The sequence below is a fragment of the Hyperoodon ampullatus genome, assembly GCF_949752795.1.
Source record: "Hyperoodon ampullatus genome assembly, chromosome: 2".
Classification (NCBI taxonomy): domain Eukaryota; kingdom Metazoa; phylum Chordata; class Mammalia; order Artiodactyla; family Ziphiidae; genus Hyperoodon; species Hyperoodon ampullatus.
The window spans coordinates 21,988,064-22,015,938 of record NC_136915.1 but is presented as its reverse complement, the minus strand read 5'-3'; the positions used below and the strand labels follow the sequence as shown (position 1 = coordinate 22,015,938).

The 27,875-nt window shown below is 52.3% G+C and overlaps 1 protein-coding gene across 1 annotated transcript; it reads right to left on the bottom strand.

The window, feature by feature from the left end:
• Window positions 1–395: 395 nt before the first annotated feature.
• Window positions 396–22,921, bottom strand: ZDHHC18 (zDHHC palmitoyltransferase 18; the record flags this gene model as incomplete). Its single annotated transcript, XM_079696838.1, has 8 exons — window positions 396–513; window positions 1,449–1,561; window positions 3,077–3,179; window positions 3,701–3,749; window positions 3,880–4,017; window positions 5,469–5,618; window positions 18,219–18,379; window positions 22,605–22,921. The coding sequence occupies 8 exons, from the start codon at window positions 22,919–22,921 to the stop codon at window positions 396–398; spliced, it is 1,149 nt and encodes a 382-aa protein (XP_079552964.1).
• Window positions 22,922–27,875: the final 4,954 nt, after the last annotated feature.

Below are 27,875 nucleotides of genomic sequence, written 5' to 3'. Positions count from 1 at the left end.
AGGGCCCAGCAGCTCTCCCACCTCGGAGGCATCACACTCAGTCCGCACCCTCACTCACACGGGGCACGGCTCAGAGGCACGGCAGAGGCTTGGCGTGGTCCCCTGGGCGGCCTCAGGAGCCCCGGCCTCTCTCTCCTGTCACTCCTGCCACAGATCAGCTGGGGGAATTTAGCGCCCAAGACCGTGGGAACGTGGTTTAGGGAGCAGAGGGTACAGCCATGGCACGGTGTGGGGAAAGCCACGCAGGGTGGGAAATAAATACGAGAAGACTGAAAACGTCTTTGGCGGCTCTGCTTCCCTTCGGGTGAAATGGGGAGGGTCCTGGCAGGTGTGGAGGGCGGCAGGTGAGTGCGGAGGGGCATACAGGCCAGCAGGTGGCAAGTACTGAGCCCGGTTCAGGGGTGGCCTCCTACCATGCTGGCATCAGGCTTGGCTCTGCAGGCTGGCTCGTCGCTTCTGATGGGCGAGGGCGACACGGTGTCAGACTGCACAAATCCCCTCCGGTCGATCAGGCTTTCAAAATACAAGGTGGGGGCACACGTGAGGCCCTGCCTGACACCAGAGCTCCAGGCCGGGGGCTGGATGGCAGGGTCCATCTCCCAGCCAAGGAAAAGACCCAGCCCTAGAAAGGCTGAGGAAAGGGGAGCTGCTCTCCAGTTGGCGGCTCAAGACCCTTCCCTTCTGGAAGGGCCCTCTCTGTACTCTGGACACTTGGCTTTTGGCCACAGATTTTATCCACTATTAATTCAAACTGTCCAGCGTTCTGTCGGGCTCCCAGGCTGCAGGTAAGGGGAAGAGCAAGGATGAAAGGGCATCGGGAGATGGTGCAATTCCTACTGACCTTTCCCCGGGGGCAGGATCGGAGAGAGGCATATTGGATACTGAGCAGGAGGAGGTGGGGATGGTGTTGGGAAGTCTTACCAGCCCCCCCTCCCCCGCCCCCACAGTGCCCAACTTAACTCCAGATCCGGACATCTAGCGCCCCCTGGTGTCAGGACAGAGGGGGCGCTTCCCAGCAGGGCTGAGCCACAAGGGCTCTCCGCTGCCAGCAGGAAGACGGAGGCCCCACCCAGTCCAGCCATCAGCACCAGAAAGGCAGCGTCGCTCAAGCATGGACAAAACATTAATTGTGGTTATCCCTGGGGAGTAGGATTACATGCGATATACAATACTCCTGTTAATATTTTGTACTTAATTTTTTTCCACAATGAGCGCACGGGATTACAAGTTAAAACTCTCTACAGAATTCCTTTATGTGACAAGTGTCCTGAGTGCATCCAGCAGGGGATGGTGGACACAGGGCATCTGTGGTGTGGGGAGAGGTCTGCTGATTCCAGAACCTCTTTCAGAGGAATAGACTCACAGGGCCACCCCCCACTGGCCTGGCCAGGCCAGGCCAGGCCCTATGACCTTTCCCCTGTACCCACCCCCCCCCGCCCCCGGCTTACCTGGGAGGTAGGGGGCCGCAGAGCACAGCACAGCAGTTAGTGAGAACACTTTTATGGCTGTAGGGATTGACAGAGGCCTCACCGCCCCTCTTGTTGGACCACGAGCCTTTGATCTGCAAGCAGGAAAGAGCTCTGGGTCAGGTACCTCCCTTCATTTCATTTGTTCTAGAGGCTGGGGAAAATCAGCAAATTCTGAAACCAATTCTGGCTAGTCTATAGCAGGGAACATGCCTTTAACCCAGGCCATTCAGTGAGGATGTGGGGGACTGCTGGATGTTGGGGGGCACCCAGAAGAGGAGGCGCTAACCAAGACAGAAGACAGAGCAGAGCCAAAGAGAAGCCTCCAAAGGAGACTTTTTGGGTGCATCCTTCCTTCTCTGTCCAGCCACCCAAGAGGGAGGACAGTGCAAGGGCACAGGGCTCAGGTTGACCTGGCCGTGAACTCTGGCTCTGCCACAGACTTGCTGCATGACCCTGGACAGATCACCACTTCTCTGAGTCTCAGTCCTCATCTGAAAAATAGGGAACTCTCTGGTAACACTGTCGGAGCATTAGATGAAATCTTGCCCATCTCTAGCTCTGTGAGGCCGGCTATCAAAGGCATTAAGGAGATTAGCAGTAAAGGATACTGGCTTGAGTTTAACCTAGAGTTTTCCAAACTTATTTGGCCATGACACCCCTTTTTGCTTAACCCCTAGTATTATCCTGCAGAAACAGCCCCCAGGAAATCACCTTGGGAGAAGCTGCCTGACATCATTTCTGCTCTGTACCAATCACCGAGCATGTGATACCCTATTGTGCATGTTAAGTTTTGTTTCCCCGAAAGACAGGCTGGGGTCAAGAAATGTATTTTCTGTTGGTCAGTGGGCCTCTGAGCAGTATCAGATGGTGGCCCTGGAACAGATGCTCTCACTTGCTCTTTTGTTGTTTGGAAGGATGGTGGAGCAGGGGGGTGGGCGGTCAGGTCTGGGCCAGGGCTGGGCACACAGTGGGTGCTCAAACAATGCTTGTTGGTAGAGATCTACAAGGCAGCAGGTCAGGAGGTTGATGGAGCTTCACATCTCTGTCCTGGCCGGCCCCCTCAACAAGGATGCCTCAGAGAGCCCCAGGACATCCTGAGAACGGGCACATCGCTGCTGTCTACAAGGGCAGTGCAGTGGGCACAGCGAGCTTCTGAGTGCAACCCTGGCTCTGTCCCTTTCCAGCTGGGTGACCCGGGGCAAGTCACTCAGCCATCAAATGAAGAAAAAGCATCCTTGTTCCTTCTGCTTCAGAGTTGGCCAAAGGACCCAAAGAGGTGACGGAAACTGAAAGAACTCTGGAAATGGTAATGAGCTGGCCAAATGTAATGACGGTTATGGTGTGAGAGCTGCTCTAGCGGGGCTAGGGAGAAAGCAACCTCGGGACCCTGGGAGCCAGCACCAAGGGGGCCTCGGAAGCCTGCACAGGGTCTCCCGGGGCCCAGCCCTGAGCACTGGAAGGAGATGTCAGGTCCCCTCACGTCTCCACCCACATTTCCCTGGCAGTCTGAGAGTCAGGGCTGCACTGCGGCTGCTCCAGGCTCCCTCAGCCCTGCCTCCATTCTGGGATCGGGCCCAGGGGTGAGGTGTTGCTCCAGCCTTACTCACGTCTTCATTAGTTGTCAGGTTGGAGGCGACGAGGTAAGTGTGAAACCCTGAGAGGCCCAGGATGGACCAGATGGAGAAGAAGCAGACCACCAACTCCAGCACGGTAAGCCGCGCAGTCAAGGAGGCACACGGACACGGGGGCCGGGAGCCTCCCTGGGGCTGGACGCTGGCCTCGCCAGCCTCTCTCACCCATCCTTCCGTGGAGCTACTTCCCCAGAGAGGATATAACTTTGTAAGCTTTCCGTGATCTCAGGTCACCTCCTGGGCCCCAAGCAGGGTTTGGGAGCACCCCAAGGGCAGGACGAGCCCAGGGTGATGGGTGGTAGAGGGAACTGAGGATTCCAAACGCCAGAACTGCGGACACGGCATGGTCCAGGGAGCTTGGTGTCTTAGGGAGGACAGGGACTGTGGCCCTGAGAGCTCTCGGCCATCCCAGCTCCGCAACAGCCCATTCAGAATCGACTCCAGCCTGGGGCTGAACAGAAGCAGCTGGTAGACTGGATTCTAGAGTGCGAACATCGGCTCTATTCCATTCCCCTCTGTTTACGGGATGAGGTGCAGGGACCCGCCCCAGTGAAGGGGCCTCGGGTCCCACCAGGGCTCCCCCTTGCCGACAAAGGATATCTCGCTGGTGTCTCCTTCAGAGTGGAGAGGAAGTTGCTTCCCTGAGAGCCTGGGGAGGAAGAGACAGGAGAGGGCACGGCTCAAGGGAGGGTGACCACAGTCCCTTGACGTGGCCGAGCTTGCTGGCCCGGGCCGCCCGCTTGCCCCTGCCCGCACTCCCACCATCATCCCCAACTCACGCAGCGTCAGGTGGGTGACCACGCAGGCGAAGATGAAGGCCGTCAGGAATGAGAGGGAAAGAATGAACGCATAGAAGAAGCGGTAGTTCCGTTTCCCCACACAGTTGCCCACCCAGGGGCAGTGATGGTCAAACCGTTCTGGAAGGGCCAGGGAGATGGGTTAGGGCCGCCCTGGCCCACAAGCAGCAGGGGTGTTTAGAGGCCTCTCGCATCTCCACCCCCTCGCTCTCTCCACACGTGACTCTCAGTTCCTAGACACTCCCGGCCTCTGGTCCTTCACCTGCCAGTTCCCGTAATTCTTCCTTCTTGTCTCGGCTGCAAGGCCACTTCCTTGAGAAAGTCTCCCCCAACCCCAGACAAGGTGAGGCCCCTGTTATCTGCCTTGTTGCCACGGCACTTATCCTTTGCAGCACTTTGCCCACGTGTGTTTACATATTTATTTACAATTGGTGGGCTGGCCCGTAACCCCTATTCGATTGTGAGCTCCATGAGAGGGCCAGAGCTGAATCCCAGGGTCTGGCAGTGTCTGGTACAAAGAAGAGCCACAAAAAGTACTTGTCGCCTGGCCTACGATCCCAGCCCCATGCCAACAACCAATGACCCCTGTCCCTTGCTCTAGAACAGAGGACCAATGAGGGGCTGGGCCGCTACGTAACATGTGGAGAACCGGCATCGGAGGCCTAGTCAGAGGGCTGAGCTCACACCAGTACTATGTCCCTGGGGGTGGGGTCACACCCAGACCAGTGAGGAAAGTCCCCTGTGGGAATGTGGGTCACAAGCCTGTCGTAGGCCTCACACCCAGGCCAGGGCCCTTCACGGTGGCAGGGGTGGGACAGATTCTCAGGGATGAATGACGCCCACTGAGTCACCCACTTCACTGCCAGCTGTCCCGGGTGTTCCCCACTATTCTCTTGCTCAGGGAGTACTGAGCTAGCGTGATGAGCTCTCCGCCCTGGGGACCGGGCACAGTCACCATGGCTCAGCTCGCCTGGGTCCTCCGCATAGCCTTTCCCTTACAACACCCTCCCAGGGGCGCACCCTGGGTCCTCATCAGAGCTGCCAGGCCTCTGGAGAGCAGGGAAAGGGGACAAAACAGCCTCTGGCTCCCCAGCAACCACTGCAGTTGTGGGTCAGGAGCTTAGCTTCCAAGCCTGGCTACGTCCTCTCCACTTCACCAGCTTAAACTCCTCTGTTCCCAGATTCTTGTCCCTCCAAATTCTGGGAATCAGGTCAAAGTCTTTTGGTATAGCTGGCCCTGGGCCACATATCTAGAATGTCATTGCTCTAGTCTCTGGCTCCTTGGAACCTGGACCTACTGAGGACCAGGCCAAGGCCTGGAAGAAGGCTTCAGGGCATCTCTATGTCTGCCCCACACTTCAGAGCTGGAGGAAGGAATCCACTAATCCTGCGCTGAAGCCAAGGTACCACTGGTCACATTCAGAGCCCCCGCTCCACAGCCCCTCCTCAGTCACAGAAAATCTGGGTGAACCAGACTTCCTGCCCAGCCCTGGATACTTCAGACAACCCCTGCCCCCCACGAGCGACTCCCCTGTCTGCAAGGCTCCATCCCTCTCAGGGCTCCCACTTACCCACACAGTTGTCGCAGACACTGCAGTGTGAGGTCCGGGGCGGCCGAAACATCTTGCAGGTGAAGCAGTACTTCAGCTTCACCACCTGCCCATTGATCATCACCTCCCGGGTCCGAGGGGGTGGCCGGTACGTGGAACTGCCTGTATTGTCTGAGACGGGGACGAGAGACAGATGGGGGATGGCCAAGCCCAGAGCCGGGAGCCGCAGCACGGGGGGAAACCAGTGCTGCCTGGCCGGGACAAGAGAAGCTTTAGGGAAGCTGTTTCTGGGGAACAAACATTAGGGCAAAATCCCTGCCTAAGTGGGAGACAAATCTCAAGAGCTGCTACCACCTACCGAAACTTGCTATGTGCCGAGCACCGCGCTAAAGCTTCACACACCTGCTCATGTGCCACTCTAAGGAGGGCTATCAGAAAGGGAGACCAGGGAAGCCTTCGTGAGGTTTATCTGCATCTAAACAAGCCTAGATCTAAGTTCTGGTTTCCAGGAGGTTCAGGAGACAGAGGGACAGAGGACACAGTGAGAGTAAAGCTATGAAGAAACAATCAGATCCGGAATGTGGGACATCTACAAGACCACTGGCCTGCGCTCAAACAAAAGTCAATGTCAATACTGTACATCACCTACACTTCAATTAAAAAACATTTTTTTAAGTCAATGTCACTTACAAAAGGAGAAGGGAGATGGTTCTAAATTAAAAGAGATTTAAGAGATATAAACCAATACGATGCTTGATCCTAGACTGGATCCTGTTTCCAAAAACAAAACACAGCAACAAAAGAGATTTGGAGGGTGATGGAGGACAGATGACTATAGATTAGAAATTTGGGAACTATTAATTTTCCTAGATGTGATAATGGAATTGTCATTGTGAGGAGGCTATCCTTAAATCTTGAAGATACATATTGAAGTATTTATGGGTTAGGTGTCTATGATGTATATAATTTATTATGAAATGGTTTAATAAGACTTATGTGTGTGTGTGTGTGTGTGTGTGTGTGTATGACACAAATAACTAATCTAGACAGTGAATGTATAGGAATTTGTTGTATTAATTCTTCCCACTTTTCTGAATGTTAGAAATTTTTCATAATAAAAATTTGAAGAGAAAAAAGAAATACAGAGATATATGATATTCATGGATTGGCAGACTCAATACTAAAAAAGGATTTATTCTCCCTAAATTAATCTGTAGATTCAACACAATCCCAGTCAGGATTTTTTTGGTGTGGAAATTGACAAACTCATTCTAAAATTCACATGGCAATCAAAGGGCCAAGAATAGCCAAGGCACTCTTGAAGAACAAAGCTAAAGGTCTTATACCACAGGACATCAACACTTATGATAAAGCCTTAGCACTTAAGACATCCTGGTTTGGGTACAAGGGTAGAAACGCTGACCAATGGAACAGAACAGAGACTCCAGATATGAACATGTACATGATCGTGTGGTTCACGACAAAGGTAACATTGCAGTGCCAAGAAGGAAGATGGGGGCTTCCCTGGTGGTGCAGTGGTTGAGAATCTGCCTGTCAATGCAGGGGACACGGGTTTGAGCCCTGGTCCAGGAAGATCCCACATGCCGCGGAGCAACTAAACCCGTGCGCCACAACTACTGAGCCTGCGTTCTAGAGCCCGCAAGCCACAACTACTGAAGCCCGCGTGCCACAACTACTGAAGCCCGCGCGCCTAGAGCCCGCCCTCCGCAACAAGAGAAGACACCGCAATGAGAAGGCCGCGCACCGCAACGAAGAGTAGCCCCCACTCGCCACAACTAGAGAAAAGCCCGCGCACAGCAACAAAGACCCAACGCAGCCATAAATAAATAAATAAATAAATTTACTTTTAAAAAAAAAAAGGAAGGAAGATGGTCTCCTCCCAGTAAACAGTGCGGGGTCCACTGGATACACAACTGGGGGGGGAAACATATCTGCACCCCTGCCTCCCACTAAATACAAATTCAATTCCAGATGGGCTGCAGCTCGCAATACGAACGTTCTGGATTTAAAAAAAAGAAAAAGAAAAATAGAGCAACCTCATGACTCTGGAGTAGACAAAGATTTCTTAAACAAGACACAAAGGGGCTACTCATAAAAGAGCAATATGATAAACAGCATTTTATCAAAATTAAGAACTTCTGTTCATCTAAAGAGATCATCAAGAGAATGAAAAGATGACCCTCAGAGTTATATTTGCAACATGTTTATCTGACAAAGGACAAAGGATGTGTATCCAGAATATGTAAAGAATTCCTATGAGTCAGTAAGAAAAAGTCAGACCACTGAATTCAAACGTGGACAAAAGATTCAAACAGGCATTTCATAAAAGAAGGTGGTCAAATGGCTAATAGACACATGAAAAAGTGCTCATACTTGTTAAGTCATCGGGGAAATGCAAATTAAAACCACAATATATTACCAGTACATATGCACCAGATGGGCTAAAATTGAAAAAAAGAAACCCCGCCCCCAACACACACACATCTCTCAAGTGTTGGCAAAAATGTAAAGCAACTAGAAATCTCATATGACCACTCTGGACAACTGTTTTGCACTAACTACCAAAGCTTAGCATATGCATTCCAGCAATCCCACTCGTAGGTATTTTCCCAGCAGAAATGCGCATGAACTGACGTGCACCAAAGACAAGTACAAGACTGTTCTAGCAACAATTCTCAAAATAGCCAAAATCTGGAACTACCCAAACACCCATCAATAGTAGAATGGATTAAAAAAAAAAAATTGCAGTATATTCATACAATGGCATTCTATACAGCAACGAGAATGAATGATCCTTAATTACACACGGCAATATGAATGAATCTCACAAACACTGTGTAAAGTGAAAAATACCCATAGACGTAAGAGTACAAAATGTTCACAAATAGATAAAAGTAATCTGTGGTGTTAAAAGTCAGGTTCGTGGTTATCCTTGGGGGCGGGGGCTGACAGAGACCGGAAAGGGGAACAAGGGGGGCTCCTGGGACACCACTGTTTCTTGATCTGGGTGCTAATTACGTGTGTGTTCCAACTGTGAACCCTCAACAAACAGAACACTTACGAGTTGTACACTTTTAGCGAGCCTGTTATACTTCAGTAAAGATCTGAGAAAAAGGAAAAAGAAAGTAACTTGTCCGAAGTCACAAGGTGGGTAGGCTGGCGGAGCAGGAAGCTGAACTTAGATCTGCCATATCCAAAACCCACAATTCTACCCACAGAGCCTCTTGGTACCCCAGGCCACAGAAGACCAGCGTTTCCCAGAACAGTGGCTTCTCCCCAGACAGAATTCTGAGAGTCACACGGGGCTGCCTGGGATCCCCAGCCCTCGGCTGTGTTCCCAGACATCATTTCCACTGGATTGAGTCCCAGATAACATCTCCAGTTTGGCCACCTGCCCCCGACGATTACTTACTGAGTGCCTAGCGTGTGCCAGGCACTATTCTAGGCACTTGGCATGCATCAGTGAAGCAGATTCGTGTCTCATGTTCTAGCTACCAGAGACTTTTGCTAGGCTGTTTCACCACCACTTCGACGGTAGCATGTTTAAAAATGGAACTAAGCATCTAAGCATCTCTTCCTTAGCAATGGCAGCACGGTCAAGGCAGGGGGCTTGAGGCCAATGGACATACTCTGAAACCCGGTTTCGCCACTGACTGTGTGTGAGGTTGCAGTCAAATGAACTTTTCTGAGCCTCAGTTTTCTCATCTGTAAGATGTGAGTAACAGGTAGAATGGGACACGAATCCTAGCTCCACCTTTTACTAGCTGGGTTTCTCTTGATGATGCCATTTGCTAGATGTGTGACAAGGCAAATCATTTAACCTCTCTGTGCCTGTTTCCTCGATCACTGAAATGGGGATAAGAAGAGTACTCACCTCATAAAGGTGTTGCGAGGATTAAATGAGTTAATATATGTGAAGTGGCACAAAGTAAATGCTTAAGAAGTGTGCACTGTTACTGCCAGCTCATAGAACTACTGAGAGAAAGACGGGAAAGTGAACAGGTCACTGAGTGCTACTGTATGCTGAGCACGTGACATATATTCTCCTCTTAAATCCTGATACCACCCCAGGATGTAAAGTTATCATCATCATCTCCAGGTTACAGTTAAGGAGCCTTTTCAGTGAGGCTAGTGACTTGTTCAAGGCCACACAGTGGCAGAATCAGGATGTGAACCCAAGTTCCCAAAGCTTGGGCTTGAGGTCTTTTTGTAAATTTTGAAGTGTCATAATGAGTGTTATTTTCCCGTCTAGTTCCTTATTTCTGCTGATGGCACAATCCAAGGGCTGAAAGGAACCTCAAAGAGCATGTAACACAGCCCCTGGCACATAGCAGATACCTGATAAACATCCCTTCACTGACTGCCTCTGTTCTAACTCCTTCAGTTTACAAATGAGAAAAGAGGGCCAGAGAGGTCAGGGGATTTGTCCGAGGTCACACAGCCAGTAAGTGGCAGAGGCAGGGGAACCCAGTTTGAAGTCTCCTCGCAGACCCTTCCTTCTCCCGCATCCATGCCTGGCCAGTCGCTAGGTCTGGTCAGGTTCTTCCTTCATCACCTGTCACTCTCTCCACTCCCAACACCCTAACCCAGGCCAGGCCTGTCTCACCAGCTTCCCCAGAAGACTACCTGCTCCCAGACCCTCTGCCTTTCCACCCGCCTTGTACACACTGTCACATTCCTCTAAATAACCCCGCGTGAGTCACTTCCCAGCTCAGAAACCCTTCACTGCCCTCCCCTAAAAAACAAGATAAAGGCAAACTTCTTGTCCTGATGTTAGGACCCTCCACAGTCGGGCTCAACCTCCATTCCCAGCTTTTCTCCCACTACTCTGCCCCAGCTTCCTGCCCCTGTTCCTGAGCCCAGCCTCCCTTCTGTCTGCACATCAGGACTCACCGGGCCTTGTCAGCAACCTCCCTGATCACAGGAGCCTCGGGGCTGTTGGACCTCACACACAGCACAGACCACACTCTCTGCTCCGTGCTGAACTGGGACAGGACGGCTGTGTGTGTACACTATCTCTCAACTGGACCCTACACTGCTTGAGGGCAAGGACAGTGGGACAAACAGGCAGTCCTGGGCCTATCAACTACGAGGCAGCAGGCAAAGAGGAGAGATACAGGCAGGCCTGGAGTGTGAATCCTGACTCTTGAGACTTCCCTGGTGGCGCAGTGGTTAAGAATCCGCCTGCCAATGCAGGGGACACGAGTTCGATCCCTGATCCGGGAAGATTCCCCACATGCCGCAGAGCAACTAAGCCCGTGCGCTCCAACTACTGAGCCTGCGCTCTAGAGCCCATGTGCCACAACTACTGGGCCCACACGCCTAGAGCCCGTACTCCACAACAAGAGAAGCCACCGCAATGAGCAGCCCACGCACCGCAACGAATACTAGCCCACGGTCGCCGCAACTAGAGAAAGCCCGTGCACAGCAAGGAAGACCCAATGCAGCCATAAATAAATAAATAAATAAATTTATTAAGGACAAAAAAAATCCTGACTCTTCTACTTATAAGCTGGTCCCTTGGGGAAGCTGCTTAACCTCTGTGAACCTATTGCTGCATCTGTAAAAGCAGACAAATAATAGTGACTACCTTGAAGGGTGGTAAGGATCAGAAATAGTACATGGGACTTCCCTGGTGGCACAGTGGTTAAGAATCCGCCTGCCAATGAAGGGGACATGGGTTCGAGCCCTGGTCCAGGAAGATCCCACACGTCGTGGAGCAACTAAGCCCGTGCGCCACAACTACTGAGGCTGCGCTCTAGACCCTGTGAGCTACAACTACTGAGCCCACAAGCCACAACTACTTAAGTCCGTGTGCCTACAGCCCATGCTCCGCAACAACAGAAGCCACCACAGTGAGAAGCCCGCGCACCGCAACGAAGAGTAGCCCCTGCTTGCCGCAACTAGAGAAAGCTCACGCGCAGCAAGGAAGACCCAACGCAGCCAAAAATAAATAAATGAATTTAAAAAAAAGTGGAACTTAATTGAACAAGAAAAAAAGAAAAGAAAAGAAGTAGTACACGTAAGGGAACTGACACTTGGTGAGTACTTACTAGTAGCTGTTTCCATGAGGGGCAGCAAGGCACAGGCTCTGGAGTCTGAAACACTGGGTTCGAATCCTGGTTTTGCTACCCACTTGCTAATTCAGGAAGTCTCTTCACCTCTCTGAGCCTCAGTTTCCTCATCCATAAAATGGAGATAAGACCATCTCACTCTCACAGAGCTGTAGTGAGTGCTGAGTGAGAGGCTGCAAGGCACAGTGCTGGGTTCACAGGAGCCGCAGTCCTGACAAACGGCTCAGGCTGTGACACCCCAGTGTGCAGAACTCCCCAGCTCTTCCCAAAGCTGTTGATGCTACTCCAAACCCAACCCCTAACCCTGCCCCTCGGGCCCTAGGTCCCAGTGCCTGGCCCCTGCCCACTGTGGTCTCCCAGGCTTGGATACAGGCTTTGGAGCCAGAAAGACACTTGGGTGTGAATCTTGGCCCAGTCACTTACTAGCTGTGTGATGTGTGTCAAGTCGGATAACTTCTCTGTGCCCTCATCTGCTAAGCAAATAAAATGGGACATAATCAAATCTACCTCCTAGTGCTGTTAGGAGGGTCAGGCAAGAAATGCATCAAGTGGGTTTAGCAAAGTGCCTAGTACCTGGCAAGAGCTTAATAAATATTAGCCATTATTATTATTGTTTCTACGAAACACTATATTCCAACAACTGATCTGTAGAAGAGACTTGAGAACACAACCCATCTGTGAGCGAAGGACAGCCACAGACCCTCTCTGCGGGACTAAGAGAAAAGTTATTGGAACCCTCACTGGATTCCCAGAGGCCCTCCCAGGGCAGAGGGGTGCCCATGCCTCTCCCCCAAGGCAGGGAGAGAACTCCTGCCAGTATGTTCTGGCCCCTGGCAGCCAGGCCTCCTTCTCTCTAGAACCCTGAGAAAGAGGAAGTGAGGCTCTGCACACCCAGCTTCCTCGGGCTGCCAGGAGCTGGAGGTAAAGAAGAAGAAAAAGGGCCCAGTGCAAGGGTGCCACCCAGACACTGAGTAACGTCACCAATTGCAGGGCCCTAGATGAGATGGGTCAAAGGCGGCTTTGCAGGGATGCTGCTTCAGGGCTGAGCCCCACATGGGGTAGGGGAAGACAAGCAGGTGTCCCACTGCTTTTTCTCAGGCCAGACAGTGCTGAGCAATAACTGCCCTGGTCTCGGCCTCAGAATCCTCCTCAACCCACTCCTCCCAGCAGCCATTACTAGTGGTAGCTTGTTAGTGCCCAGAGCAAGACCACTTGCCATTCCTGACCACAAGTCTCAAGCCTCTTAAGGTTCAGTAGAGAAAAACCATTTTCAAAGTGCACTGACATTCACCATCTCACTCGGACAAAAAACGCCCTGGGCTGGGCAATGACAGGACATGTGCCCGCGTTTTACAGACTTCACTCCAACAGTACAAGGTGGGGTTGAAATTAGAACCCTTGCTTGTCCTCCAAGGCATTCATTTGTCCATTCTTTCAGACACTAGCATCTATGATGTCAGGATATGGTACAAGGCCCGGGGTGGCGGGTGAGGGAAGTAGGGGGTAAGTACACAGAAATGAGTCAAATGCGGTTGCTTTGTTACTCAGTTCAGAAAATATTCGTTGAAGAAATGAATGAGGGAGTGGTAATAAGAGATGCTCTCCCTGCCCTCCAGAGCTCTTTCTGGTTCAGGCTCTTCCCCAAGAAGTAAAAAGCACCTCCAGGTGGGAAACTAGAGCCCCCAGGGACGTGGTAACAAGGGGGAAGCTCCTTCTCGCTGAATGGCTGGGAAAAGGAAATGAATCTCCCACGCCTTCTCCTTGACCAGGGGGCCTGCTTTGGGTATCTTCACCCCAACTCCAGCCCTGAAGAGGAGCAGCCAGGCCCTGAACGGCTGGGGCTGTGACTGAAACCCCGGGCTGGTGGGGAGGCCCCTGAGGCTGGCCATGAGCTAATGAGGAGGCGTTAGTGAGGGGAGGCCGGGGACCTCCACCTGCCCTGCTGGGCCCCAGCGCTGCCCTTCTGTTGTTCCCACCTGTGGAGGAATCAGCTGCAGGGCTGCAGTGGCCCAGCTTCCAGGCTTGAGGTCAGCCTCAGTGGCCAGGCTGTGAATACTGGGTCACTGTGACCCCCACCAGACCATTTCTGTTCATTCTGGGGGTTTATGGAGCCCCTGCCACACACAGGCTTCCTGGCAGGCCTGGAGGTACAGGAAGAGCTCGGCCTGGGGGCATAGTGAGGAGAGGTGGATAATTACAGAGTCAGCCCAGGAGGCACTGTGCGTCAAGTGTGGTGACTCTGGGGCCAGCGTGATCGCATTGAGAAACCTGGCCTGGCCACTTGTTAGCTTGTGATTTTGAGGAAGCTGCTCCACCTCTCTGAGCCTCAGTTTCCTCACTGGGTAATAACAGTGTCAACCCTGTATGATGATGATGCCAATGAGAGATGTGAAGGTGTGATGCACAGCTGGTCAATGAATGGTGTTACTGGTGTCTGTACTCAACCCACCTTGAGAAGACAGAGTGGAATATGTCGGGAGCGGGCAAGAGGCAGCATTCAGGAAAGCAACAAGATGAAGCAGCGATGCAGCTGGGTGGGAGAGACTGAGACCTTGGGCTCACGGGGGCCTGGGTGGGGCACAGTAGCAGAGGGGGCCCCGTGGGTCAAGGCATCCGCATGCAGTGTGGCTGGGGCACCAGGGAGTGGAGTGAGATGACGAGGGAAGGGTGGGCCAGAGCCTGCCTTCATCCTACAGGCGACTGCGCCTCCGAGGACGAGCTTTCAGGAAGGTGGGAGATGGTTTGTTTCCTGGCCATGACACTAAGCAGCACTGAATCACACGATGAGAAAGTCACTCCCTTTTCAATTCTCTTTCAAGCCTTGACTCCATCCAGGGGAAAGTGTCAACTTTTAACACCGAATACCTGTGATCCTCACAGGCCTCAAGGTGACTGCTTTCCACAGGCGACTGTAACCACCAAGAATTCTGTAACATTGTCATGCTTTTGTTCTTATGATTATCTTCTATTTAGAGCAAGTGGCTTCTGCTAACAAGGGTGATATAAATTTTCCTTGTAAAAAATCGTTTAAAAGCAAGCCATTTAAAGGAAAATACTAAAGAAAGGAGGGTACAAGGGGAGATGCAGAAAGGGCAAAAATCACTGAGGTTGTACTCCAATGGCCAATCTTCAGGAAATGCTCCTGAGGGTAGTAGGGTGTCACCCAAATTCTGAGCCAGGGAGGGCCAGGTCAAATCTGGACCTTGGAGAGACAACTATGACCCAAGGGAGAGAGGACAGGGCCTGGTCAGCAGAGTCCTGAGCCAATCCAGGTGGAAAATGAGGTGTGTCTGCCTGGGGCAGTGGGCTTCAGGAGGACCAGAGGGGAGACATTCTGGAGGCAGACAGGATGCAGTCTGTGACCTGCTGTGTGGTGACGGAGGGAGAGGCGGCCTCTGTGTCTGTCGTGTGAGCTGTAACCGTGGCTAGGTGAGTGTCTGTCACTCAGATTCAGGTGTTCCTATGACCTCCCATCAGACCAGGAGCTTCTTGGGGGCAATGTTGCCGCCTCCTCCTACCTCTTTTCCAACTACCCAGAGCCTGCAGGGGAGTCTAGCTGCACGGCTCACCAGCTGACAAGTCAAGAGCTCAGGCCAGGGTGGCCAACCAGCCCTTCTGCCTGCAACTCTGGGGTTCCCCAAGATATGAGGCTTTCAGTGCTAAAACAGGGACAGTTCTGGGCAAACTGTGAAGCGCTGGCCACCCCAGCTGGGACGGTCCTCGCAGGGAGGGAGCCCTAGAACCAGATCCCATGGGGCTGGAGCTGCTGGCCTATGCGGCCAAAATGAGAAGGTCACACTGTCTGCACGGGCCCGGGCCCCGGTAACCAGCACACATTTATATGGACAGCACCACCCACCTCAGAGCCGGCCCCCAACCTTCTTGAAAAGGCTCGGTGACTTTAGTCCTTTTTAAGAAAATATGTTTCACCCTGATTAGAAGCCTCCAGTTCAAGTTTAGATTCAAAGACCCCAAAGATGCCATTTTCCAGGCTTGGGAACTGTTCTCAAAGGGATGTTTCTGACCCTGACACTCAGGGGCCCTCAAGACTGACTCTACGCATCCTCCCAATTCTCTGAAGCACTCCTGTGTCCAGCCAACATGGCCGGCTCAGCTCCCACGCCTGCCCCCCTCCCTCCCACTCTGTTCTCTCCCTCTTCCTGTTCCATTTGCATGGGGAGCTCCCTTCACACACCTTCCTGTGCTTGAACTCCACCCAAACTTTCTGGTTTGGCTCAGGGCACCTCTCCAGGAAGCCTCCACATAACCTCCAGGCAGAAGACACCCTGGTTTCTTCGATCCTCTTCCAAAGCCTCCTCTAACCTGTGGCGGCCAGTCAGGCCTTCCACCTTGGACTGGGCTAAGCTGGAAACCACCAGAGGGAGGGTTCACATCAGATTCATATCCCCTCCCCCCCCAACCTCCCTGCCTCCTCTCCCTGCAGTCAGGAGTCGGCATACAGAATTAACACATAAACGACCAAACCTATAATGCCGGGTTAGGAGAAATTCCAACTGTCTCTCCACCAGTCACCAGGGGACAGCAAGGAGCGCCTCTGCAGAGGATGGTGCGTTCAGCCGACGTCGCTGAGCCCTCCACGTGGCGGACAAGGTGAACAAGACACTTACCGCCCGGGAAAGGCCGCTGGGTTTGCCTGACAATTCTGTAATGACCACCCTGCAGCCCAGGGCCATGGTGGAAGGACAAGGTGCTCTGGGAAGGTGTCACGAAGGTGTAGCCCACCTGGGCTCACAGGGGCTTCCCAGTCAATTAAATTGAGACCTCAGGATAAAGAGAGTGTGGCTGCGGAAGACTGGGACGTCTCCCTGCCGCCATCTCAGAAGAGAAAGCATACAGCTTGGGGGTCAAGGCTCTGTCTCTGCACCCCCGCTCCCGGCCGTGGGATCCCCTGCCTCAGTTTCTGCATCAGCACAGCCGGGCTGTTGCGAGGATTTGTGGGGATAATGGCTGGGGAGCACTCAGCACAGTCAAGCTCGCCCCAAACACAGGGGATTACTGTTGTCAGTATGACCCAAACAGCTCACAGGAGGCCAGAGGATTCCAGGCAGCCAGACCTCTGAGCCTGGGCTGAGCTGGACAATAATCCTGCCTCATGATTAGCCCCGACCTGGAGAGAGGAGAAACAGGGCTGCCCCGAGCCTCCCCTGCTGCCAGCGGCCGGCTGCTGGGTCAGACCGCAGGCAACTGAAGCAGCAGAGACCAGGAGGCTGGGTGGCGAGTGGCCCAGGGGTACGAGGGGGAAGGAAGCTGGATGCAGGCAGAGGAAGATGACAACCGAGGGCGTGGCTGAAGACAGGCCAGGGCAGAGGAAAGAGACAAAGAACAGACAAGCGTGGGAGAACATCCTCTCCCCTCCCGCCCCCGCTCCTGAGCTGCTCCAGACCATCGGTGGAATGACTTCCAGGACGGATGCAGCAGGGCTCTGCCACTCACAGGCTGCCAGGGCTCTTCAGAGGCAGCTGGGTATTTATTTAAGTCTGTCTGAAAGCCACCCTGTTAGGGGAAGGAGCCAACCACGGACCGGAAACCCCTGAGGTGTGCGAATCCCCACGTCACTTCTCAGCAGGAAGGAGCTGAGGTGGAGCAAGCTGAGATTAAGGCCGTGGCCGTGGCGCCCAGCCACCCAGGACACCCACTCAGGGAGGCACCAAGGGCCACCTGGGTGCTGGGAACACAGGCCCCTCCTGGCCACGCTGCCCTTTCTGCCGCTTCTCAAACACACCAGTCTGGTCGCCACTCCCAACTTTTGCTTTTACTACGTCCAGAACGCACATTACTGGCTCATCTCAAGTGCCACTTCCTCCAAAGGGCTTCCCCTGACCGACTCATCTGGACCAGCCCACTCCCCACACCACCGTGCTCTCCCCCAGACACCCACGCAGCTCAGCTCCTCATCTCTGCAGGTCTTTGTGTCTTTGCTCAGATGTCACCTCCTTCACAAGGCCTTCCCCACCCCCCTATTTTTTCCCTCTATTTAAAATTGTACACCCTCCTCCAGCTCTCACCCTCCCTCCCCCAGCTTCCCTCTTCGCTGTGTCACAGACTAGATATTTAATTGTTAACTGTCTTTCACCTCCCACTGGAATGTCAGCTCCAAGAAGACAGGGATTATCATCAGATTTGTTCACTGCTGTATCTAGAAAAGTGCCTGGCACATAGTAGGGGCTCAATAAATGTTTGATGAGTGAATGAATAAGTATGCATGAACGTTTAAGAGCAGGGACCCTGGTCAGAGTGCCCGGGGTCTCATCCGCGCTCTTCCACTGACTGTGTGACCTTCGACCATTTACTTAACCTCTTTGAGACTCAATTTAATTAATCAGTAAAAGGAGAATAACAACAGTACCTGTCTCACAGGATTACTGGGGGATTAAATATGATCATGCATATAAAGAGGTGAACACAGTGCCTGGGCTCCAGTGAGCACTCAGTACCGCATGGCTCTCAACACCAGCCCTCACGTGGTAGCATTTCTTGCTTATTTGCTCACGTGCTTATCCTCTGCTTCCTCCATTCTAGCATCGGCTCCAGCTTGCCCTGCTCACTACGGTACCCCCAGTGCCTAGCACAGTGTGGGAAGAGAAAAGCAGGCCTCCTCTCAAATCAAGAAATGCGGAGCTGGGAGACACAGCCACGGCTGGAGTAGGAGCCTCACCGATCTGTTTCTCCAGGGCCGCTGCCTCACAGACGGTGGCCCGGGGCAGGATTCCGGGGTCGGTGAAACTTGTCTGTAGCAGGCAGCTCATGACGAAGAAAAACAGGATGGCAGCAATGATGGGGATGGCGAGGGTCAGCTGGCGGGCCAAAAAGGGACAGCTAGAAAAAGAGAGGGAGAGAGAGATGAGCAAACACTCCAAGAGCTGCCTGGGGCTCAGGGCTACAGCACCAGGCAGGCACTGTCATCCCATCAAACACCACCACAGTCCTGAATAGAGGCAGATGTATGGTCCCTGGATGAGTGCAGCCCCGCACCTGTCTGTGCCTAGAGCAGACATCACTAATTGATCCTTGTACTTTCTCCCTGAGGCCCTGGCAGATGTGATCAACAGATCCCAGCACTCAACCCCTGCACTTGGCTGCAGCCTCAGAATCCTTCTAAACACAGAGCTTCAGGGAGCCACTACCAATGAACTGGACTGTCACTTGAGATGAATCATCCAAGACAGTGTTCACTCATTTATTCGGTCTCTCCACAAGTATTTACTGAGGTCTTCTCTGTGTTAAAGGCAATGACTTCAACAAGCAGCAGGGATAAGGGCAGTGAATAAGACAAGAGTCCCCCTGCTCCCTCAGTGAGGCTTATGGCCTAGTGAGGAAAACAGACATGTAAACAGAGAATTGCCACACAGGGCTTGGCATGTGATAATGGGGAAGGGGAAAGTAGCAGAACAGTTAGGAAAGACTGGATGAAGGCGAGACTTCATAAGCTAGAACCTGAATGAGTAGGGTCAGCCAGGTAAAGGGTGTAGGGGGAAGAGCATGGTCCAGCCACTGCCACTGTCACCCAAGGGCTGGCATCCGGAGTCAGTTCTATCAGGCCCCCTGGCCCTAGTGGGCTCCAACAGCCTGTGCACGGGTCTGACGCTGAGGCCCGCCCATACTATTAACCACCATCCTGTGTGGCCTTCCCTCCCAGAGCCAGAGTGGCACCTGATGGGGTGAGGAACTGCTATTTGGGGATGACTGACCGCTGGGAGGCCTGAATCAGCCAACGTCCCAGGAGCTGGCACAGTCGCAGGAGCAAACCCGTGGGCATCTACACGCTGTTTCTGGAGCCTCCATTGTTGGAGGCTCTGGCCTCCAGAGAGGCCCTTCCCTTAAGGAGCAGAGACTGCCAAAACCAAGGGCTCCAAGTGGGCCACATTCTGCTCCAAACATCTCAGTGGTCCCCAGGTCTGAGCCTCAAACAGTGCTGCGCCCTCTGTGTCACCCAAATGACAATTCAATCAGTTCATGTACAACCAGACTTCTTGGGAGATGGAGAAGGCTTGCAGAGCCCTCAGAAACACCAAGTCCTGGCCCCTGGTTTTACAGACAGGAGTCCAAAGCCCACAGCCAGATCCAAGGTCACCCAGCCAGGCAATGGCAGGATTGGGGTCTCCAAGCCCCCAGCAAATGCTCTGTCCATTTCATTCAACAAATAAATGTATTTGCTATATTGTATTGCAATGTATTTACTGTATTGAGTGCCTACTACATACCAGGCCCTGTTCTAGGCACTGTGAATACAACAGTGAGAATAAATACCTGTTCTCATGGAGAGACAGGCAAGAAGCTAACAAGAAGCATAAGTGTAGTATGTCAGATAGTGGCAAGTGTTTTGGAGAATAAGTCAGGGCAGAGGGGACAGGAGGGAGGGGGCCAGTTTCCTATATTACAGGGATGGTCAGGGAAGGACAGGAGAAAGTGGGGGAGTGGGCCAGGAAGCTATCTAAAGGAAGGATATTCCAAACCATGCAAAGGCCCTGAGGTTGGAGTATGCAAGGAGGCCAATGTACCTGGGAGGGAATGCACAGGGGACAGTGGGAGGAGATGGGGACAGAGAGGAAGCCACCACGAGGGCTCTGGCTCTTATCCAGAGAGGCAGGGAATATTCAGGGAATATTCAGATCTGACTTGGAATTAAAGGGGGCACTCTGGCTGCTGTGTGGGGATGGGAAGCAGAGCAGAAGCTAGGAGGCCTGTGCAATAACGCACCAAATCGAACAGTAGAGAAAATCCTTCACAGCAAGAAAGGCCCTAGAGCCACGTTTACCTTTCCCCAGAGCCTTGGGAGAGTGTGAGCACCTCTCGCCCTCCAGGCCCTCGCCAACAGCGTTCCCATACGCCAGGTCCCTACTGAGGTTCCACCCCAGTCCAGGCCCAGGCGAGCTCTCAGCCCAAACCCAAACCCTCCTGCCAACACCACCAGCCCAAGTGAGGAGGAGCAGCAACAAAGACGAGATGATTCACAAGCTCTCCTGGAACCCAGAAGTCCTCGCTTCCTCCCTCTCTGGGGACAAATCTGTCACCAATGAAGATACCCCCTCAGCCCAGAGGAAGTCCTGTTTCTGAATTGACCAAATCCCACACTGCAGGGTCACAGGGGCCAGTCCTGACAAGCACCACTTCCTCCTGCCTCAGCTGCATCCCTGGCTGGGAGGATCTGGTGGAGCCTGAGGGATGCTGGAAAAGGAACTTCCAAAACACCCACGTGGGCCGGCCCAGCGGGGTGGATCTGAAACTCAGCCCAAGGGCCATGCTGGAGGCTGGGGGCTCCCCAGAGTTTCTGTTGTTAATTATTCTGGAACTTTTTATCCACCCTGAGTCAGAAAGGAAAGGGTGAAAGGGAGAAGCTAATTGGTAGGAAGTCCTCACCTTGCTTCAAGGGGAAACCCAAGGTTGCAGATACATGATCTGGCAGCTGGAAAGGGTACCTGGGGGCCAGTGTCTTGGTGGAAGACTTATCAAGGCCCTTGGGAAGGATTTTTTGGTGACGACAAGTAACAGCAGCAGCCAGCTTTAAATGCTTATTACCAGCTAAAAGCTTATGTGCATGAATTCCTGCCACCCTCATGACAACCTGGGGAGGGGGTACTATTATACACCGCATTTTATAGATGAAGAAACTGGGGTTCTGAGTAGTGAGGTGGCTGCCCCGAAGTCACACACTTGGTGCATGGTGGAGCTGAGATTTGAACCAGCTCTGCTGGCTGCAGAGATGGAGTTCTTAACCACCTGTAAAATTGAGTAAGACCACAAAGGATGGGTAGAACCAGGAGGGAAAGGTGGGGCTCATGCAGTATGGGTAGGTGTGCGTTTGTGTGTACGTGTGTGTGTGTGTGAAAGGAATCAGGAAGCAGGTGGCTCAAGCTAGAGATCAATGGTAGAGTGGGAAACTTCTGATACAAATATGTGACCCTGGTAAAGTGACAGGCATCCCTTCCTCCATCCATGAAATGGAGAACACTGTGTGGGCCAATCCTGAGTCACTGGGGATATGAAGAGGTCAAAAAGCCATGGGGGCAAATATGACCTGTCACACGAAAATCCTCTCGACTCTTGAAAAATAACAAGGCACTGCAACTGTTCCTGCCGTGGAGCAGGCCAGAAGGTACTCTGGAGTGTTGGGAAGGGAAAGAAAGCCAGGAAGGAGGTCAGGAGATGGGGGCAGGGGCCTGGGAGATGTCTGGGAGGACCAGAGGAGGAGGAGGGAAGGACAGGAAGCTCTGGAGAAACTAAGGAAGGTGCTGGAGAGAAAAGGGGAGGTCTGAGAGGCCCAAAGATATTTGAGGGCCTAGGGTGAGAACGACTGAAGGGAAAGCAAGGGGGGAGGCTCTGAGAGTAGAGAGATGACTAGGGGACCCTAAAGGGACCCTGGAGGGAACAGGGAAGATGGCCGGGAAATCTGAGGTGGTATATAGCCAAAGGACAAGGAAGAAATTCAGAAGTTGTCTGGAAAGGATATAAAGAAAAGATGCCTCAAGGGGTCAGAAAGAAGCTGGGAACAAGAGATGGTCCGGGGGATAGGTGAGGAGAGGGGATCTATCTAAGGAGCTGGGGAGGCCTGGGGCAGATTCTGAGAGGGCAGAGAGGATAGGGGTCTTGGAGGGACATGGGAGGGCAGTGATCCCGGCAGAGGTTGGCAAAGGCAGGGTGCCAGGGAAGGATGGGGGTGCTAGGGAGGGGCCAGAGGGGATGCGGTGGCTGGCAGGGATGGAGGGGACCAGCTTAGATGGTGATCCAAATTGTCACGGAAGGATGGCGAGTCTGGGCGGGGACCAGAAAGGGCAGGTGGAAGATAAGCAGGGAGACTGGAGAGGCCTGAGGGCAGATCCTGAGAGGCACCAGGAGGCCAAGGAGAAGTTGGGAAGGGAGGGTGCCTGGCAAGTGCTGGGAAAGGTGAAGGGCCCAGGAGGTGGGAGAGGACGGGGTGCCCAGCAGGGGACCAGAGGGGCTGGAGTGTCCATCAAGGGCTGGGGAAGGTGGGGTGAGCGGCAGGCGGCAAAGGGGATCGGAGGGGATGGGGCGCCTCAGGGGGCGGGGACGCCGGCGAACTCACTCGAAGACGAAGAAGAGGACGGTGGTGGTGAGGATGAGCAGCAGCGTGAGGGCGAAGACGCCGCCGTGGCCGGAGAGCATAAGGCGGCCGCCGCAGTAGAAGCGGTTGCGGCCCGGGAACACCTCCCACTTGCGCCGCGGGCGGCGGCCGATGCTCCCGCTGCCGCTGCCGCTGCTGCTCCAGCGCGGCGCGGCGGCGGGCGGCGGGGGCCCGGGGCCCGGGCCGGGGGGCGCGGCGGGGCCGGGGCGGCGCGCCCCGGGGGAGGCGGGCGGTGGGGCGGCCCCGGGGCTGATCTGCTGGTATTCGCAGTCCTTCATGCGGTCGGCCGCGGACCTCGGCTCTGCACCCCGCGGGCCGGGCCGCACCAGGACCGGGGCGGAGCGGAGGAACTGCTTGCGGTGGTGGCGGCGGCGGCAGCGGCGGCGGCGGCGGCAGCGCGCGGCGCTCGCTCGCAGGGGGCGGCCCCATCGCCGCCCCGCCCCGCCCCGCGCGGCCTCCTGCCGCAGCGCCCCCTCCGCCTGGGCCTGGGATGGCGCTCGGGCCCCGCGGCCGGGTCCCGACCCGCTGCAGGGGCCCAACCAATCCCTTGCCGCCCCGATCCTGCTGCACAATGACGGGGCAGCAGAGGCGCGCTCCAGGACTCTTTCTGTTCTTTTGCAATCAAACCATTTGTTGGGCGTCCGCTGTATTCCGGGCGCCGTGCCGAGCGCCGAGATTTGAGAGGTGGATTTCGTGATCTACTTCTGGCAATCTGTATTTCCAGGGCCAGGCTTCACCCATCTCTGATGACCTACTGGACAGGCATTTTGGGGGGCCAGAAGGGGTGGGGATGGGGACACAATCTGCTTTGAAAGCCAGGGGCCTGTTAATTACTGTGTTGAAGTTCAAAGTGTCCAAGGGGTATGTGTGGCACATCCTCTGTCCTCCCTCACCCAGCTCTGTGACCTGGAGCCAGACCCAGGTTTCCTATCACCTAATGCAAGGTTGATGCCACAGGGCCCCAGTGTTCTTGTTTGTTTGTTTTTTAATTTATTTTATTGATTTATTTTTGGCTGTGTTGGGTCTTCTTTGCTGCGCGTGGGCTTTTTCTGGTTGCAGCGAGCGGGGGCTACTCTTTGTTGCGGTGCGCGGGCTTCTCATTGCGGTGGCTTCTCTTGTTGCGGAGCCTGGGCTGTAGGCGCTCTGGCTCAGTAGTTGTGGCACACGGGCTTAGTTGCTCCACAGCATGTGGGATCTTCCCAGACCAGGGATCGAACCTGTCTCCTGCATTGGCAGGCGGATTCTTAACCACTGAGCCACCAGGGAAGCCCCAGCCCCAGTGTTTTTCAGGAATTCTGGGTGTATTATTTTTCTATTGCTGTGTAACAAATCACCACAAATTAAGTGACTTAAAGCAACACACGTTATATCTCACAGGTTCCAGGTCAGGAGCACTGGGACTGCTTAGCTGAGCCCTTTGCTTAGTCTCAGAAGGCTGCATGCTCATGTGGGGACTCAACTGGGGAAGAAAATACCTGCAAACCCACTCAGGCTTTGTGGGCAGAACTTATTTCCTTGTGACTGTCTGACTGAGGGCCTGGCTGTCACCCAGAGGCCTCCCTGAGGTTTCAGAGGCCATCTGCAGTTCCTTGAGGTTACCACAGTTCCTTGCCACGTGGGCTTCTACAACATGGCCTCTTACTTCATCAAGCCCACAAGGAGAATCTCTAGCCCCAGTCTGCTAACACAGGGTTTTACATAACGTAACATATATGTAATGGGAGTGGCAGCCCAACACCTTCACCATATTTTATAGGTTAGAAGCAAGTCACAGGTCCCACTTGAATTCAAGAGGATCACACAAAAGTGTGAATACCAGCAGGCAGGAATCACTGAGGCTCACCTTAGGGTCTGTCCACCGCACTGGGGTTACTGGAAAACCTAAGGAAAAGTATAGGAAAAGAGAGAGCTGGAGACTAGGATAGGAGAGAGTAAGAAGTCAGAATACACGATGCAGAGGGGTAGAAAGACAGCAACAATGACCTCAAGGTTCTGTAAATTTTACACATGACAAAGGCCACAGAACCATGCCCTTGGTGCCAAAGATTCTGGATTTGATGAGCCCCACCTTGGAATGAACCATATTGTGGACTTCCTCCCCTCTTGCTCTTTGGCTGTGCAACAAATCCACAAAACTGGACATACTGGTTCAAATACAGATTCCTGTCCCATCTCAACTGGATCTTCTTGCAACCCTAATTCTTGCTCCTTGTCACTTTATAGAAACCAAAACTGTCCTGCTTGACTGTTAGCTACCCTCCTCTCGACCTCATAATTTCTCTCTATTTGTATCAATCCTTTCCTCTCATCTTAAAGATTCTGTCCATGGCCAACCCTCCACTCATGTCCTATCTCTCTTCCTGTTCTCTGAGACTACAAATGCATCTCAATTCTCCTCTATCAATTAAAATGCAAAACTAAACTGAAAAACCAACAACAGAAACTGCTTTCCGTGTTTGGCTACCTCCTCACTCTAGCTTCAGGTTTATCTTTTTCTCTCGCATTAGCCACTCATATTAAAAAGTAGCTACCACTTCCCTGTCACTTAATCATTTCTTAACTTTTTACAACTTGGCCTCTGTCTACGTCACTCCCCTAAGAATTCTATCTTAAATGTCACCAGTGACCCATTTAGTGTGGCATACACTACCCATTCTCACCAAAATCCACAGTTCCCAGCCTCTCTTACAGAGAGGTACTGAATCCTGGCTAATGGAATGTGAGTGGAAGTGACAGACTGTCCCATAAAACTCTCAAGTGCTGATCTCCACTCTCCTTTCCATCTGCTGGCGGAATGGAGGAGACTCTGAGAACCTAGAAGAGAGTCAAACCACATGTCTCCATTCCAAGTTTTAGGGTCCCACTTCTTCTCAATCACAGGAAAGGCTTAGTCAGACTGAATTCAACTGATGAAATTCTACAACATGCACCATATTTTTGTTTTATTTTTAGCAAATAAGGCTGGTGGCTACAAGAAGTAAGAGATTCTTTTATGACTATCATAGAAGCTCTGTGACTCTCTGACCATGTCTTGAGCCGAGAGTTTAAAGACCCAAGCTTGGGACTTGCGTGGCAGCCCAGTGGTTAAGACTTCGCCTTCCAATGCAAGGGGTGTGGGTTTGATCCCTGGTCAGGGAGCTAAGATCCCACATGCCTCGCAGCCAAAAAAACCCGAAACATAAAACAGAAGAATATTGTAACAAATTCAATAAAGACTTTAAAAAAATTGTCCACATCAAAAAAATCTAAAGACCCAAGCTTGTCATTTTCTTTCTGCAAGGACTCTGATGCACTCAGAAGAATTCTTCCCATACAAAGTCCCTGTAGTCGTCATCACTGCCATAACAGTCAAGTGCAACAACCACTTGGGCCCCCAAGGCACTTGCTTTAGTTGGTACTTCATCACAAATAACCACAGGTGATAATTTAATTAATCATGTCGCCACGGCATGCTGTGGATTAGCAGCATCACGTTTCTCATTGACAAGCAGCTTTAGCACATTCAAACCCAGTGACACAACCGGACAAGTTCCCTAATCCCATCTTTTGAGGTCTGTTTCCTAGGACCCCTCCTAGCACCAATTTCTGTCTCAGTCAGTGTCCCGCCAATGAGACAGAAACCACACCAGTCATTGGAGAAAATTTAACATAAAGAATGGTTAGAATGGTTAACTAGGTATAAAGTTGTTAACTAGACAACTGAAAGGATGAAAAGAAAACTGAGATACCATGGAGGCAGCAACAGCAGGAAGCATCTATAACTCCTAGGGCTAGGAGAACAAAGGAAAGAGTTTGGAATTACTAAAACTTAGAAACTTAGAAGATGGGCCCGGGACTTCCCTGGCAGTCCAGTGGTTAAGACTCTGCTTCCACTGCAGGGATTGCAGGTTTGATTCCTGGTTGGGGAACTAAGATCCCGCATGCTGTGTGGCGCGGCCAAAAAAAAAAAAGAAGAGGGGCCCTACAGAGCTGAAACTCAGACCTCTAAGTCTAGCGCTGGCGTCTGGTGTCTCTGAACTTAGAGGAGGGACCAACACTTCTGAGAAAGAGGTGCTATCCAGATGGTGCTGGTGTCTCTGACTGGGACACCATGAAGCTGGGTTTGTAGTTTTTGGAAAAAACTGCAAAGTGGATTCAGCTGTTGTTATAGGAAGGCACTGCAGCTGCTGGGGTGAAGGAGCATTGCTAGGGTGACCTCACACGAACAGGAAGCAGAAGAAAGGAGTCCTTTCTTCCTCCTGTGACCTCACTATCTCCCTCTAGTGGCCCCTATTGGCAGAGCCAAAAGTAGAGTCAGCTGACAGCAGAAAAGTGATTTGCAGAGTCCCAGCTCCACTATCCCATAGTAGAAAGTAGAAGGGTGGATTTGGAGCTGAGACAGTAACTTAATAACTAGCACAAATGTCTCTATAAAGTATTAGAAGAAAGAGGTGAAATTAGGTGAAAATTAGCTGATTTTCAAGCAGAGGTGAAAGGGAAATGGAGAAAGTCCAAAAATGATGGGCCTTTCAGGGTCAGAAAAGATGACTGCTTCTGACTACAAATTGTATAAGATCGAAAAAGGTCTTGAACAACATGAGGTGAAAGATGTGATCACCTCTAAGGCAAATATCAGGTGAAGAGTGTGGCCTTTCCACTTACTTCATATGACTTCAATATAGCCACCATTACGCTGAGAGTGAGGCAAGGGGGTGATGAGGATATAAATATATCAGCTTGAGAATTCTATCTAGGAAAGAACTTGAGTGTGATTAGTGTCACATGGATCTGACTAGAAGCAAATAGAGCAGAAATCTGTTGTGTTAATTTTGTGTGTCAACTTGGCTAGGCCATAGTACACAGATATTTGGTCAAATAATCTAGATGTTTCTGTGAAGGTTTTTCTTCAGATGAGAGTAACATTTAAAACAGTAGACTTGAGTAAAAGCAGATTATCCTCCATAAATTGAGTGGGTCTCATGCAATCAGTTGAAGGTCTTAATAGAAAAAAGACTGACTTTCCCTGAGAAAGAGGTAATTCTGCAAGTAGACCTCCTTCAGACTCAAATTATAACATCAGCTCTTCCATTGGGTCTCCAGCTGCTGGCCTACCCAACAGATTGTGGACTTGCCAGCCTCCACAATCATATGAGCCAATTCATTAAAAATCTCTCTCCCTTTGTATGTATATAGATACATACATACATATAGATACAAATACACACACACATACATCCTATTGGTTATGTTTCT